Source organism: Prionailurus viverrinus, chromosome D1 (genome assembly GCF_022837055.1).
Source record: "Prionailurus viverrinus isolate Anna chromosome D1, UM_Priviv_1.0, whole genome shotgun sequence".
Classification (NCBI taxonomy): Eukaryota; Metazoa; Chordata; class Mammalia; order Carnivora; family Felidae; genus Prionailurus; species Prionailurus viverrinus.
The window spans coordinates 77,966,310-77,983,863 of NC_062570.1; the positions used below are offsets into that span (position 1 = coordinate 77,966,310).

Sequence of the window (17,554 nt, forward strand, 5' to 3'; positions counted from 1 at the left end):
TATATTTGGGAATCACTGTATTTAATGCCTCATGAAAAGGCCTCCCACATTCCTCGAGCTGTTCAGAGTTGCAGATGAATGGAGTAATACTTGAGGGTTGGGGAGAATTTGGACAGGTCACTAAAAAGCCATGTCTTACTTGATCTGGGCTGAAAGTTTTTAAGGTGAAATTTCAGGGAATTAGCAAAGAGCTGTGAGTAGCAGCTTTCTCTAATACCTTGGGCCCATTTGAAGGAGATAGCCTCAGAGAAGGGAATGAGCTTATTTTTCGGTTACCCTGCATCCTAAATAGTGATATATATATCTTCCCCCATCACAGGGCGTCACCTACCCAGCATGTCATGGGATATGGAGCAAATGGGCTCCTCCTCTAGAGAGGAGTAGATTGGCAACCACCTCCTTTTGTGGTGAGTACCACATGCAGATGGAATTATGGTAGGTAAAAGTTTAGGAACAACTTGGATAAGAACCGAAAGTCGATAAAGCACATCTCTAAAACCATTTGGGGTGTGTGTGTGTGTGTGTGTGTACATGAGGAAAGGTTTTTGACCACCAGTTCAATTTCTTTAATTCTTATCGGTCTCCTTAAATCCTCTATTTCTTCTGCGTTTTTTATTTTTCTAGGAGTTGATGATCCATTTCATCTAAGTTTTCAAATATATTCATAAATAATTTTATCATAGTCTTTTTACTTTACTTTTTTATTATAGTCTTATTATTTTTATACCTCTTTTGTGTCTTTGGGAAGTAGGTCAGATATACTTGTGTAGTCCTGTATCACTGGCTGTATATGTAGACATATATATGTATTTGTAGGTACAGGGGTAGAAGTGTGCATGTACCTAAGTGTGCAACTATGTGTTAGTGGGAGCCAACCAATAAATGTGAGAGGAAGTCAGAATTTGTATTTATTTCACTTACCTTCCTCCCATTCTCCCTTCTACTTTAGGTTCATATGCTGGAGCTGTGATTGCAATGCCTTTAGCTGGCATTCTTGTACAGTATACTGGTTGGTCCTCAGTATTCTATGTCTATGGTATGTTGCATTTCTCTACAATAAAGTTAAAAGAAATGTATGTGAACTAAAACAAAGTGATAGATCCCTGAATAGACTCCTGCATTTATTCACATTTTCCCCATTAATAATCCTTTTTTCATATTTTGGGAAGATCAAGGAAAATGTCTTATCTTTATGATTCTCCCTACCTTGGTATTTATTGTTTTTAAAAACAATTACATTGCTGGTGGCAATTTTGACATGGTATGACATATATTGTCCTTGAATATGAAAAAAAGTTAGCTCTTGATTCATAGCCAATTAAGAGGAAAGAGCTAGGCAGCACCCACTTTTCTTTCTTTGCTGCTGCTTTCTTAGTTATTCCCCTGACCCTGCCTTATCAAGGCTGAATAGGGGTAGAAAGCTGGAAAACAATAGTGGGGTTAATGCAGCAGTGCAGTTTTGTGATGAAATATTAACTGTCAGCTGCAGCAACAGACATTTTCGTCTTCATTATTCCAGAATTAAATGCGATGAAACCTTCAAATGGAAATAAAAAAGGACCTGAAATTCTAAGTCTGAAGTCCCTTTCTGTTCACTTTCTAACCAGAACCAGAAAGCTTACCCCTTGAAAGTACCCCTAATGTCTCTCTCTAGATTCTTTTTTTTTTTGTAACAATCAGAAAAAGAGAAATATAAGAGAGCTGGATTCCAACTGATGTCACTGATTAATACCATCTTTGGATGTGGGCCGAGAATGTGAAATATTAATGAAGTCATGAGGTAGAACTGGACAGTATCTGGCTGCTTCCAAATTTGGCATGATCCATTTCCATTTCAGAATGTTCTCGTCAGAGCAAATTCTTATATTTGCAGAATATTATTTAATATGCTTTATATAGCAGGAGCTCTTATTCTGGGTCAAAAGCCATGGATGGGTTTTAGATTCATGAATGCCCAAAATTATCAGCCATGCATGCATTTGTACATTTTTTCCTGGGGAGATATTTTTATCAGATTTTAATCCATATCTTTCATCAGATTTTCAAGAGTCCATAATTCTAAGAAATTTAAAGCACATGTGTATAGTTTAAAGCAAATGTAGTACAAGTTAGGATGGCCAGCCATTAAATCCTCTGATTTGTGCCTTCATTTAACCCATTACTTAATTGAAAATATGATGTGACAGTAAAGGAAGAATATTAATTTCCACAAAGCACTCATGAAAATCAATCCCATTATGTAAGTTGTATCTCATTTAATATTTATCATTGAATGGTACAAAATTTAGATATTAGATACTCTGAAAATATCACATTATAGCACTTGCCTACTGTGTGTAACAAAAATTAGGTCTTTGAGCCAGCCACACATTCACTATTAATAATTTAAAAATTAGTAAGATATGAACTGAATAGTGGCTTACATTAAAACAGATAATGCATATATAGCAATTAGCTAAATGTCTGGCACTGCAGATGCATTCAGTTAGTGGTAATGATAATTACTACTGAATTACACGAGCTTTCATTTATTGAGTGCTTTTTTTGTGCCATCCACTCTGCTAGTTACTAGTTGCACTATCTCCTTTAACCCTTCTTTGCCACAGTCTTATAAAAAAAAAAAAGAGTCATCTCATTTTATAGTGGAGGTTTACGGAGATTTCATCATTGATTAGAGCATATATCTAATGAGTGACACAGCCAGGATTTGAATCTGGGAGACCCATATGCCACAACGACTACACTCTACCAAATGTTCACACACTATCTAACCCCCAGTTGTGTTCGCTGTCATGTTTGGTAATGAAAAAAAAAAAAAAGCACGGCATATCAAAATCTGTGGTATTAAGAAACAATTCTTAGAGATTGAACAAGCAGGAAAAAAGTATTAGAGAGATCAGGAGTATTTAGATTGTTACCCAAGGGATAAAGAACGGTAAGAGGCAAAAATAAATGACCATCCTCTGGGAAACCAGAATAAACCACTTGGAATTTTTTCTTTTATTAATTCTTTAGGTTTACATTGCACAATAAGGGCATGATTTAATAGTGAAAGTGCTAAAGAAAGGGATGGAGAAGGACTTGCAAACAGTTTATTGTCTTTAACTTTCATCTGCCCAAAGAGTGATCCATAGGCAGCAGTGTGGTACTGAAAATGACATGGTATATAGTCATATAAAGTGTTAAATGTTACTACGTTAATTAGAGAATTTTTTAAATGAACGATAGCCACTTAGGCTAAAATAATCTAGATTTTATTTAATAGTCTGTTTACTAGATCTGGAGGTGCTAGTAGGAGAGTGAAAGGAGTATTTTTGTGTGTGTGGAAATACACTCACATATTCATATGGAAGGCAAATAAGAAAAGAACTCAACCTCTTTGAAGACAGGAATTTTGTCTTGTGCACCAAATACCTCTCACTTAGCAGAGTGCCTGGAATAGTAAGTGCTCAGTAAATGTTTGTTGGATGTATGAACATCTTCCAAACCATGCCATTCAATAATTGTTCATTGTGAGTTTCCCGTGTATCACTGTTATTTAATAAGGAGATAAAACCACAGAACCAGCCTTCAGGAAGGTTGAAGTCTAGTGGCATAACACAAGCATAGATGGCTGAAGTCAGTTGGAGAAGCATAAACTCCAAATCACATTCTATAGAATGTGTCTGTCATGAGATTCCTATCATTTTATTCCAGCAAATGATGGTTAACTAAGGACATTTATGATAGATTTTTGCCTTTTTTCTTTTGAACTTTTGCTTGCAGGAAGCTTTGGAATGATCTGGTACATGTTTTGGCTTTTGGTGTCTTATGAGAGTCCTGCAAAGCATCCTACCATTACAGATGAAGAACGTAGGTACATTGAAGAAAGCATTGGAGAGAGTGCAAATCTTTTAGGTGCAATGGAAGTAAGAATTTTATTATGGTGTATATTCCCGTTCTTATTCTTCATCTCACCTCCCTTTGACCAACCAAACTACTTTCTGAGTCCCAATTCAACGAAACCAATTTGGTGTCAATCATGATTGTTTTCTTTCCTCCATCCATATTTTCTGAGTTAGGAATGGTCACTACTTCCTTTACCTATAACGTCTTTTTTTCTTTATCTTTTCTCAATCATCAAATTTTCCCTTGGCTGTAGCTAGGACTATAAACCTAAATAAGCTTTTATAAACAGTTCAATATGATCCATAATTTAAACAAATTCAACAAATATTTGTTAATTTCAGATCACAGGAAATGCCAGATCAGCTAACACAATCATGAAAAGGACTATTATTAGTGTATTGAATTGTCTAAATGTAGGTTTTACACATATCTATTTATGCTACATGTGGTTTAAAAAATCTTAAATCATTAGAATGTCAATAATAGCTGACATGAAAATATTCTTAGCATAATACAATCTTGTTATTGATAAAATCTTACAATTTTCAGGATTATTGTTATGAAGATAAAGTATTCATATAACATGAACCCCTTTCCTTATTCTGATTTGCTTTCTTGAATGGAATCTATGGAGACAGAAATGCATTCTGTGTCAATAATGCAAATATTTTAGTCCCTGTGACATTAATATATCATAAATATTAATTGGTAAATAGCCATCTGGTACTATTAAAAACTGGGGAACAAAACTCACGTATTTAGATAGGTGCAATAATTCAGCACCTGAACAGAAACTCAATTTCCTTATGCTGAGAGATAGAAGGCACCATGCATGGCTGAAGAACCAGTGTCTCTTAACATTATGCTTCTCTTTCTTTTAAAGGCTCCTCTCCTCATTCGAATTGTATTTTATTCCAGCAGATTCTCTACTTCATTTGTTAGAGAAGGCCTGTCTTTGACACCTCATCCTAGGTTCAAAGGTCTATCAGCCACTAGTGTTGAGGCCTTTAATGAATAGGAAAAATCCCATATTGGATATCATACAGAAGTGAAACTTCAGTACTTAAAAACAGTATTCTTATGGTAGTCCCATGAATGGGACAGACTGGCATTAGAACTTTCCCCTTCCTGTTTCCTTCTGTAAATGGCCTGATGGTTTCTAATAGTGGCTACTTAGGAAACAAGTGGTGATGTGGGGATGGCGTGGGTGTTGGCAGTGCACTCTGGTGCCCACCAGCAGTGGTCGCTGTGCACAGAAGCTAAATACAGGCTGATCCATGGTGAGTTCAGAATTTAGCCTCAATTTCTAGCCCAAAAATGATCTGATCAGCCTATATTTTCATTGTTTAATATACCTCTTTTACTTAACAGTTCTTGAGAGATTGTGTGTCTAAATCAAACATACGCTTTTAAACAGTTAAAAATTTAGTCTAAGTGAAAACCAATTTCTGGAAATGACATTAAAAAGAGCAGCTAGTAGCTTGATAAAACAGCATAGATAATCTCAAACTCCCAATTTCCTTACCTTACTGCTTTTCTGAACATAGTATTTACTTCTTACTGATGTTTTATACTTTCCTGAAGCTCCAAAAGAAAATTAAAAATGAGATTATATTCCAGTTATTGTACTTGGACTTTAGTTATTTTTAGCTTTTTATTGTGAACAAATTTAATATATAGCAAAGCAGAAAGAACAGTAACAGAAACATCCATGTCTCCACGGCATAGATGCAACAGTTGTTAACATCTTGCCTTATCTATTTCACTTTTCTTATTTCTGAATGATTTCAAAGTAAATGAGGTATTAAAACACTTGACCCACAAATACTTCATATGCCTCTCTAAAAAAATAAAAATCCTCTTTCACAATTTAAGGGCTATTATTATACCTAAAACAATTAAAAATAATTCCCTGATAGTGCCTAATACCTAGATCGTATTCAAATTTCTAATACCCAGTCCCAATATGAATACCTGGTCTATATTCATATGCCCTGTGCAGCTATTTCTTTGGAATCTGCATCCAATTAAGATCACACATTGCAGCTGACTGTATTGTCTTTTAAATCTTTTTTTCCTTAAAAAATTGAATATAACATGTATACAGAAAAATGCATAAATCTTAAGCAAACAACTTGCTTAATTTTTGTAAACACACTTATGAAGCAAACAGCCAGGTCAGTAAGTACACTGTTATCAAAATGGTATAAGCCCTCCTACAACCCCTAACAATTTTTAAGGTATAAAATTAGATATATCTTACATTTGATGAAATATTTTACAACCTGAAGAAAAAAGTTCTTAGCAGAGATGTTCCAGGTCTGAATAATAGAAACACTTTCCCAGCAGGAAAAAGTTATTTACTTTTAATAATATTCTGAAGTTATTTCTCATACAAACATAATAATACAATGCTGACATCCCTGTATTTGACCATTTTTATTACCTGTGAAGTAAGCATATTTATCTGGCATTGTTTTCCCAGAGCATATTGAATTTTAAGAAATTCATCTATGATGTTGTCACTGGATATTTTTATTCAAAGCCACAGCACTCATTATATGTTATTAGGCTGTGTTTTTGTTTTTGTTTGTTTTTCTTTTTGTCCTATATATATTTGTGATCACAAAATATAATTTCTTACTATATTACTTTTAAAGTGATCTTGAAAGGTTTAGTTAGAGTCACAATCAAGACTAGCAATTCTAAGGTTCTATATCCAGGAATAATTACCAAATCTGTGCAAAAAATGGTTGTCTCTTCTTTTACTAATTTGGTCGGTTCAAGGATCCCAACCTCGCGTTAAACAGAGTTATTTTAGGCTATTGTTTCTTCACCAAACTCTATTTTGACATTCCAAATAAGGTCATTGAGAAAGTGCTTCAGAATAGGAGAGACATTTTCAGGTCTGAAAATATTAGTCTTGAGGGGGAGAAGATAATTGCTTTATGTTTGGGCATATAGAGGATCTTTAGGAATATTAGGTATAATTTTTTAATGGTTATCATAAGCAAAACCAATCATGTTTAGGTTGTTAATTTTGAAATGTTTTCAATATCACAAATAACTAATTATCATGTGCCCATGGTGTGATGGGTGGCCACTTTAATCCAGCTGTATACCATATGAGTTTTACAGAACCTTGCACTTTAGCATCACAGAATTTATATTGAAATCCATTGTCTTTCAAGAGAATTTATAGATCTGTAGTCATATTATTGACTTTAGATAGGGTCTAGAATATTGCACTCTTAATTTTTCTTATTTTTCTTCTAACTATATTGGATTTTCAATGTTTTAGATAAGATATTTTGGATACTAACAAGGTCACTGATATGGCAATGATCTTTAGCTAAGTCATGATCTGTCATTGCAAAAAAACGTCTTAGCAACTAGGATCTGTGCTTTTGGAATTGTTTTCTATAAACATAGGATCTTACATATTCCTAAAATGTGAACTATCTAATCAGAAGAGGCTGATATCTTTTTTTTATTCCAATGATTATTCATGCAGCAAAGATTAATTAGACTTGCAATGAACTGTTCATTACCTCCTACTCATGCCCCAACATATACATCCTGAAAATGCGAAGCACTTATTATTCCCATTTAAGTTAGAACATATTTTAAATGGTCAGAATGGCTCTCTGTTTGGGATTTCAGAAATTCAAGACTCCATGGAGGAAATTTTTTACATCTATGCCTGTCTATGCAATAATTGTTGCAAACTTCTGCAGAAGCTGGACTTTTTACTTATTGCTTATTAGTCAGCCGGCATATTTTGAGGAAGTCTTTGGATTTGAAATCAGCAAGGTATGTAAAAATTATCCTGTTTAACTAGTGCATTATTTTTGTGTTCAGCTGAATATTAAGTTTCTTTGCCAACATTCTATCTTCTAAATTTTATAAGTTACTCATTTACGTGTCATCTATTTAACAAATAACTTCTGGGAAACAGACTGAGTAAGGTGTTTGAATGTCTGCTTCATTCAGCTGTCTGCTAGAAACTGCTCTTTGTTGATGGAAATACAGGCAAAATCAGCCTGGTCTCTGCCCTCATGGAGCTTATATCTCAGTTGGGGTGGGCAGCTCTGGAGCCTTTCCCCTGTAAAGAAACATAACTTTCTTTAAGTCTCAGATCAGAGATAGTGTTACAGTGAACAAAAAATGGAATTGTATTTATACAATTACCAATCTCTTCTTCAATGCTTTAAAAAAATCTGTCTGGCTCTCTTTTCCATGTAAAAGTTTATTTTGATTTGGTCCTGATTGATAGACAAATGGATAATGAAGATGTCATACACAACACACACGCATACGTGCACACGTGCACACACAGTGGAATACTATGTGGCCACAAAAAGGATGAGATTGTGCCATTTGTGACAACATAGATGGACCTAGGGGGTATTTTATGAGATGAAATAAGTCAGACTTTGAGAAAGACAAATACCTTATGATTTCACTCATATGTGTAATCTAAAAAAACCTAAATGAAGAAACAAACAAAAAGCAGAATCAGATGTGTAAATATAGAGAACAAATTGGGGGTTACCAGAGGGGTGGGAAATAAGGGATGGGCAAAATGAGTGAAGGGGAGCAGGAGATACAGGCTTCCAGTTATGGAATAAATAAGTCATTGGATTAAATGACGCAACATAAGGAACACAGTCAATGATATTGTAATGCCATTGTGTGGTGACAGATGGTAGCCACACTTGTGGTGACTGTAGCAAAATATATAGACTTGTGGAAGCACTTTGTCATACACCTGAAATTAATGTAACATTGTGTGTTAACTACACTCAAGTAAAAGAAAAAAATTTAAAAAAATTCCTATAAACTTAAAAAAAAATCTGTCTGGCTAAAAGATTTGAGATAGCAAAAAAAAAAAAAAGCTGAAAACAATCTTATGTGCCATTTATTCATTTAAAAAGCTTTTGTTGAACATGAGATGTGTAGGATTCAGAAATAAAAACATGGTTCCTGTCCTCAAGAGTTCACAGCTTGGTGGTATAGACGAAAGCAATTAGTTACCAGTTACAGCACAGTATGCTAAATGCTACAGACATTCGTTCGTAGCTGTGAAAATGTAATCATTTTGAGACATTCCGTAAAGAAAAAATGAAAATGAAAATACAACTTCATATTTATAGAAGGATTTGAAATTTACAAGGTCCTTTCATATTCATAAACAACCTTGTTTGGTTGACCAGCTGGATAACTATCATCATTTCTATTGATGAGGAAACAAACTAGGGAAGGTATTTAAATTGCCTACGGCCAAGCTGGTAATATATGCCAGGATCGAGTTGAAGCCCTGATCCTTTAATTTATGTTTCATTTCCCTTTACTATGCTATTCAAATTCAGGTAGACCCTATGTTCATTTAAGCACTTAGCAAAGTATCTGTTGAATACCATCTCTGCCAAGCCCTTTGCCGAGTACTGAATACACTTGTCTGTGCTGGCAATGGACTTGCCATTTCTCTTCATGTCATTACATACGTCCAGCTGGGCTCGCTATTCATATTATGTCTCTACTTGAAAGACTATCAGAGGCCTGGAATTGAAGAAAACCTGAGTTTAGGAGAAGCTATTCTAAGAGCTCTTTTGTAATCCCTGTTTCTAAGGAAACTGTTTCCTCCATTCCTGAGAAGAATGGCTGCTTTAGATAGGCCTCTTCTCTCTAGAGCTGATCAAACATTGCGGGGTAGCCTTTGGAAGCTCTGAGAGGTGTTATACTTCTCAACAAAGGCTGCTGGAGGTGTGAGTCCATTTTCATAATCTAGGACAAATATGACACTGAGACGCTATTAATAAAGTCAGGTCTCATGGGGAAAAATTGAAGGAGCCAACTGATGTTAATGAAACTGTGTGGTCATTCTGGCCCTGTAGCTCCACTTAATTGAAAATGCTTGAGTAAAAGCAATGATATTTTGCAAAACCTAAATACAATAACCAGATGAGTTGATTTGATTCACTTACTATATTTTTAACTAAAATTGTAGGTAAATTCTACACACACAGATTGGCTTGAAAATTTTCATTATACTGGCTTAAAATAAGTCACAGACTTCCTTGAAAAATGTGTAAAGGAGGTAGTAAAATAAATAGAACATGGGTTTTGGATCCAGGCTGGCATGGCTCTGAATCCAAGCTGTACAATAAACAATTGATACATAACCTAGTGCTGATGTTTGAATGCTTGCCAGCCCCAATTTTCTCTTGTACAAATAATTCCATTAATATCCTCTTTCAGAACTCAGCAAAATGTAAGCAAACTAAAATATTTAAATGGAGAGGGCTCAGTTGGTTATGCTCTGGCTTTTGATTTCGGCTCAGGTTGTAATCTCATGGTTGGGGAGATCAAACCCCGTGTCAGACTCTGTGCTCACAGCATGGAGCCTGATTAGTATTCTTTCTCTCTCTCTCTCTCTCTCTCTCTCGATCTCTCTCTCTCTTAAAATAAATAAATAAATAAATAAATAAATAAACATTAAAATATATTTAAAAGGAGGATAGTTTTCTCCAACCTTAGTTAAATTGAGTATCTTTCAGACTCAATGACAAGTATAATAGCTTAATCTTCAGGTAGACTGACTCAGGTAAAGCAGAAACATACACACACACACACACACACACACACACACACACATATATACATATATGTATGTTGAAAATGGTATATCAAGGGAAGGCCAGTGCGTGGATTAACCAGTCCTTTGAGAGGTCAGGTTACAAGAGATAACAAGTGACAGGAGACATTGATTCCTTTTGAGTTTCACACTTAGGGGCAGAGAAGAAGTGTTGAGTGGCTGCTCTTTGTTGTGTGGTAACCTGCCAATTTCTGCAAGGACTGTGACACAGGTCAGGAGAGAGGAAATCCAGACTGTGAAGCACAAAGAGCATAAGCACAAAGAGGAGGGTGCACAAAGTCTAATGACCTGGAGTTTCTATGAAGAACCAATCAGTTATAGTCTATATATACTGATAAACTATATCTCTATATAGATATAGCTATCTAAACTCATCTATCTATCTATCTATCTATCTAAGTATATATATCTAATTATATTTAGATGTAAAAACATTTAGCCTTAAAATAATGAGCAAAGTACTGTGTGTTTATCATAAGTAATGATACTCCCCAAAAGTCTTGATCATTCGGATAACATGTGATCGCAAATGATTAATTATGATAAGTCACCAAAAGCTGAGAAGATAGTTGAATAAGTTACTCAAAGTTCTGCAACTTGGCCCTGATGAGCTCGCATACAGAATATATAAACATTGTCTAAGGAACTTGGAGATTCAGTACCTTCAAATATTAAGTCAGCATGCTAAAATATTCTCAACTTCTGTCTCATTAACCTTGAGATTGTTAGCTTCTTGTACTTCCCACAGTGTGTTCCTGAAAGAATAAGTAATAATCATAGCTTTATTCTTTGTTTATCCAAAGGAATAAAATGTTTATTGAGTAGATAGTAAATAGCAAAGGGTGTTCAATTTGAGAACTTTTCAGATGTCTCAAACACTGGTCAAGATGCAGGCCAGTTGTGTGGACTTCAGAAATGCAGGTCACTCTTAGGCTTTGTCTGCCTCTGAATATCAGACACACGGCATACAACTCTACACAAATCCAGCATGGTGTATTTCAGAATGTTTTCTTGTCTGATGGTTTCTCTCTACACAGTGGTTGCTTTAAATATATCTACTGTAGTTAAGAATAAAGAACACTCTGCTTTTTTCAAGATGCTGTTCTGAAAAGCAATGTTTGCTTTAATGTCAATTTAGCTTATACTTTTACTTTGTTCACATTTGTGGAGCCTCTACTAAATGCCAGTTTATTTTAAATATGAAATTTATTGTCAAATTGGTTTCCATACAACACCCAGTGCTCATCCCAACAGGTGCCCTCCTCAATGCCCATCACCCACTTTCACCTCCCTCCCACCCCCCATCAACCCTCAGTTTATTCTCAGTTTTTAAGAGTCTCTTGTGGTTTGCCTCCTTCCCTCTCCGTAACTTTTTTTCCCCCTTCCCCTCCCCCCTGGTCTTCTCTTACATTTCTCAGGATCTACATAAGAGTGAAAACATATGGTACCTGTCTTTCTCTGTATGACTTATTTCACTTAGCATAACATTGTCCTGTTCCACCCACATTGCTACAAAAGGCCATATTTCATTCTTTCTCATTGCCAAGTAGTATTCCATTGTATATATAAACCACAACTTCTTTATCCATTCATCAGTTGATGGACATTTAGGCTCTTTCCATAATTTGGCTATTGTTGAAAGTGCTACTATAAACATTGGGGTACCAAGTGCCCGTATTCATCAGCACCCTTGCATCCCTTGGGTAAATTCCTAGCAGTGCTATTGCTGGGTTATAGAGTAGATCTATTTTTAATTTTTTGAGGAACCTCCGTACTGTTTTCCAGAGTGTCTGTACCAGTTTGCATTCCCAACAGTGCAAGAGGGTTCCTGTTTCTCCACATCCTCTCCAGCATCTATAGGCTCCTGATTTGTTCATTTTAGCCACTCTGACTGGCATGAGGTGATACCTGAGTGTGGTTTTTATTTGTGTTTCCCTGATGAGGAGTGACGTGGAGCATCTTTTCATGTGCCTGTTGGCCATCCTAAATGCCAGGTTTTGAACTGAACTAAAAGTATTCACACATGTTAACTGGTTTTATTTGATTTTTTCTTTCTCAGATGGTTAATAGTACTAACCATAAATTGTTAAAAGCCCAGTTTTTTGACTCAGGTGAAAATGGCTCAATATTTGGTTCTGGAAATCACTTTTAAGCCCTTTTAAATTACACTCTCTTCATCAACACGAGAGAATATAATAAACTTTCATCTGGATAAAAGAGATAGAATTAAATGACTCATATATTTAAGCTATTTAGGAGTTATTCACTATCTCAATTAATTATTGTAACAGCCTGACTCTGTGGTTGTGGTACTATACTTATGCCATTGTAAAATACACCAATCTTTGTCTCAAACTTTCAATGATCTAACATGGAAGACGTTTTTATACACAAATAATAGGCTTTTTCCCAGTACTTATAATTTGCCAAGAACTGTACTTCAAATTATACTTAGGGAAAACACTTCCTTATATGTTTATATTCAAAATTTTCTAAGTCCATGTATACAATTAAAATGCATTTTCTTCATACTTCCTGCCTTCATGATGCCTAGAGAAGAGTACCTTGCACATAATTACTGGCCAAAAAATGTGTGTTGAATTGATGCTTCTAGGTTAGATACGAGCTATTTCGTATGAAATTAATACAGAAACTATATACCACTGCAGGACAATGTGACCAAAAGATTGACATTTGACATAGAAAATACCTAAAATTAAAGAACTTATTTTCATTTTCTGGGCTAAATTTAGCTTAGAAACTAACTATGAAACTCATAAGAGATACACATTTAAATTGCACTTAAGGTTTTTAGCCTTATTAAGAATTAAAAAAAAAATTTTTTAAATGTAGCCTTTTCCAGCCTTATCCAATATGTTTCTTGTGCCTCTGAGTCTGTCTCTGTCTCTATCTCTCTCTCACTCACTAATGATGAAGTTTTCCAAACACATTTAAGAATATAATGGGGTGCCTGGGTGGCTCAGTCTGTTAAGCATCTGACTTCAGCTCAGGTCACGATCTCGCAGTCCGTGAGTTCAAGCCCCCCGTCGGGCTCTGGGCTGATGGCTCAGAGCCTGGAGCCTGCTTCCGATTCTGTGTCTCCGTCTCTCTCTGCCCCTCCCCCGTTCATGCTCTGTCTCTGTTTCAAAAATAAATAAAACGTTAAAAAAATTTTTTTAAAAAGAATATAATATGGGCACATAAATGTGAATCAGTCTGTGATAAGATTCAAGATCATTTATTCATAAACTCAAATTTTACTGATTCATCACACAGAAAAAAAGCATTCTCTTCCAAAAGACAAAAAGTAAATTTACTTAGCTTTTCTCATTTATTCTGTGGAAGTTATTGCTTATTCTAGGACTAAGTGGTCATTTGGAGACAGTATTTTATTTCCTTTCTTTTTCCATAAAGAGTTTATGATGGATTCAGAAAACCAAGACCATTAAGTTGCCCATATTACTTCTGGTCACATATATGTCTCTTCTTTTTTTTCCCCTTCAGGTTGGCATGCTATCTGCTGTGCCACACTTGGTAATGACAATTATTGTACCCATTGGAGGGCAGATTGCAGATTTTCTAAGAAGCAAGCAAATTCTTTCAACAACTACAGTAAGAAAGATCATGAATTGTGGTGGTAAGTACATAAGTGATGTTAAGGACATGATTTTGGCTCACAAACTGCTGATCTACAGGAGTGAGTAAATTTTTCTGTGTGTATCAAATATGCAGCACAATTTGTGTCTCGTTGTTCATTTATAATCATTTCTCTATCTTCAAATTTTCATAATTTCTAGTTTTAAGTAACCACATAACCAACTTTCCCTGCCCACCACTGAAATTGAAGATTGTCTTCAATGTTTTTATTAAATTGAAAGGCTTCAGTAATCCCTGTGCATATACTGTTCTTATTATTTTTAAAATAGACTTCCTGAAATGGTTTGCTATGTCAGATAGGCATGAACGTTTTTAGCAGTTTTAGCTCATTGGAAAAATTTACACAAATTTGTGAAGTGTTTCTATGTGTTTGTTTCTGAAGGTTTTGGCATGGAAGCAACACTGCTTCTGGTTGTTGGCTATTCTCATACTAGAGGTGTAGCTATCTCATTCTTGGTACTTGCAGTGGGATTCAGTGGATTTGCTATTTCTGGTAAGATACGTTTTTAAATGTATAAATGTAACACCCTGATTTTTGCTGTTAATACACACACACACACACACACACACACACTTTCCTTTCCTCTTTAATATTCTGACTGTTGAAAAGTTACTCATAATATTTCCACTAGAAAATAAAAAGAATAAACATTTAGAAATAATTATTTGGATTTGTTACTACTAATTTCTCTCCTGGTTACCCTCCTCCTCCTCCTCCTTCTTCCTCTCCTTCTTCTTGTCCTTCTTCTTCTTCTCCTTCTCCTTCTTCTCCTTCAGAGAAAATCTCTCTGTAGTGTGAGCCTCACATTTTAAGTATTGTGTAAGAAACCATACCTCATACTCCCATTATATCCCTGAGCTAGATTAACAAAAAATACTTATTGAGCACAGGCTGTATACCTAGTATCTTCTAAAGAGGGCGATGAGTGTGGTAGAGAATATTCTACAGTCACCCACTTCTAAGAGGTTTAGGATTCTCTGAGTTTAAGCTTGTGTGTATGTTTCAGGTTTCAATGTTAACCACTTGGATATTGCTCCGAGATATGCAAGTATCTTAATGGGCATTTCAAATGGTGTTGGCACATTGTCAGGAATGGTTTGCCCTATCATTGTTGGTGCAATGACAAAGAATAAGGTAAGATGGAAGTGTTAGTTTTAGAAGATTCTCTCTCATGGTAAAAAAAAAGTTCCTGTGTTCTGTTTGACATTCTCTTTGTGGTCCTGTCACCAGACCTCTGAGTAAGGGAGATAAATGAGGCTCAGAAGAAAATCTCTCTCGAGGAACTCTGAGGAAGGTTTCTTTCCCAACCAATAAACAATATGGTTTCCAACACCTTTTAATATTTCTTATATTTCTGGTTTGGCGAAACAACAAAAAAACTTTTTTCTCTTAGCTTATTAGAACATGAAAATAGAAGTCTTCTGAGCTTTATTTGGAAATGTCAATTCAGAATCCACAGGTATCAATGGAAGAATATTATTATCAGGTATTTGTCCTTATATGTAGAGCTTCAAAATTATGGTTCACCAAAAAGAAATAAACAAAAGAATTAGGAGGAAAAAAATATAAGTACATGAATGGAAATTAAAAGAGAGATTATGGGTATTTTAAAAATCAGCAGACCACACATATATTTGGAGTTTTATTTCAGATCCTGAGATTTACAAAAAATGTTAATTAATGAAAAGTCATAGGATTATGGAAAATTTCTATCACAGTATTTGCTTTATATAATCAGAAGAGGGGTTTCCCCTAAAGATAGCATTGTATGAAAAGCTTGATGGTGGTGCATTCAAAGAAGATGTTATGCTTTTGTAAACACAGGGAGTTTGTTCTCACAATGCCAATTTTTGTCACTACAGTCACGTGAAGAGTGGCAGTATGTTTTCCTGATTGCTGCCCTGGTCCACTATGGCGGAGTTATATTTTACGCAATATTTGCCTCAGGAGAGAAGCAACCCTGGGCAGACCCTGAAGAAACAAGTGAAGAAAAATGTGGATTTATCCATGAAGATGAGCTTGATGAAGAGACAGGGGACATTACTCAAAATTATATAAATTATGGTACCACCAAGTCTTATGGTGCCACAACACAGGCCAATGGAGGTTGGCCAAATGGTTGGGAAAAGAAAGAGGAATTCGTACAAGAAGTACAAGACTCATACACCTATAAGGACCGAGATGATTATTCATAACAAAGCTAATTGCTGGATTTATTTTTAGTGTTTGTGATTACATTAATTGTGATTGCACAAAAATTTAAAAAAAAAAAAGTGATGTAAACACATAAACATATCAACCAGGCAACTCTTGCTATAAAAACGAATCAAAAAAAACAAACAAACAAAGAAAAAAACTCATGAAGTTTCCATCAAGTGCAATCTGTAGAAGTTGTGAAATGCCATCATTTCCATTCAGGTCATCCATTTTTGCGTTTGTGATTTAATGGTTGACTGGTCAAAATTGTAGAAGCAAGTAGTTACTCTTTGGATTCACGTGAGCTAAAACTCATCACCATTTAATAAAGCACAACTAAAACAGTTGGCACATCCCATCCTACAAAGGTTAGGAAGCCAAAGCTACTTGATCATGCAAAATGCACTTATATATTTGTTACACTGTATTGCAAGGTATCATGCAGAAGTCCTGTTAAGAAAACTAAAGATGTCATGTTGGCTGCATCAGGTGTTGGCAACATTTATTGAATATAAATTATAGAGTTGATATATCTCTCAATTAGAGAAGAATATTGTGGGCTAGCAACTAGCAAGGTGTACTAAATAATTATTGTTATTACATAATGTGGAATATTTTGTTGGTTCTGAAAAGAAATATCTTGCAGTGTTTTATATGAAATGCTTGTGCGCATATACTTATATCTGTGAAAGAGAACTTGTAAAGTGGGGGGGTATGCTTCATGTTCTTCCATTCATTTACCTAACAGTATAAAACACTTCACACTTCAACAAAATCTGACGTTTCATGTAGCATATCACATAACTTTTTTGCAAAAAAATATAAAAAGTAAATAGACTTTAATGTATTTTTTATTACAACTTTGTACTGGTTGTAACTTGCATTAGAAAAAAAAAGATACACATGCCATAAAGAATCTAATAAGAAATTTACTACGGAGATATATCCCTTAAAACGCAATATTAACAACAAAAGAAATAGAAAATGGTTTAGATATTCTTCTTCCTTAATAATGAAATACTATATTAACCTTGTGCCACAGAGCTATATATAATATGAAAAGATAAACTTAATAGAGATACTGTAAGTAGACAATTTTATTATTTAAAGTCCCATTTAAAAGATCTTTGTCTTAAATATATAGGACAATAAAT

At 34.9% G+C, this 17,554-nt stretch overlaps 1 protein-coding gene across 1 annotated transcript in view; it reads left to right on the top strand.

Annotated features, from left to right (window-relative positions):
• The window catches only part of SLC17A6 (solute carrier family 17 member 6), a 39,692-nt gene extending 22,343 nt beyond the window's left edge, over positions 1–17,349 (top strand). Inside the window, exons 5-12 of the mRNA XM_047878704.1 lie at positions 320–407; positions 950–1,036; positions 3,766–3,908; positions 7,552–7,701; positions 14,051–14,183; positions 14,586–14,696; positions 15,211–15,338; positions 16,067–17,349. Coding sequence (XP_047734660.1) covers positions 320–407; positions 950–1,036; positions 3,766–3,908; positions 7,552–7,701; positions 14,051–14,183; positions 14,586–14,696; positions 15,211–15,338; positions 16,067–16,399 — 1,173 coding nt within the window. The 3' untranslated portion in view covers positions 16,400–17,349. The remainder of the gene's footprint in view (positions 1–319; positions 408–949; positions 1,037–3,765; positions 3,909–7,551; positions 7,702–14,050; positions 14,184–14,585; positions 14,697–15,210; positions 15,339–16,066) is intronic.
• The last annotated feature ends 205 nt before the right edge of the window (positions 17,350–17,554 follow it).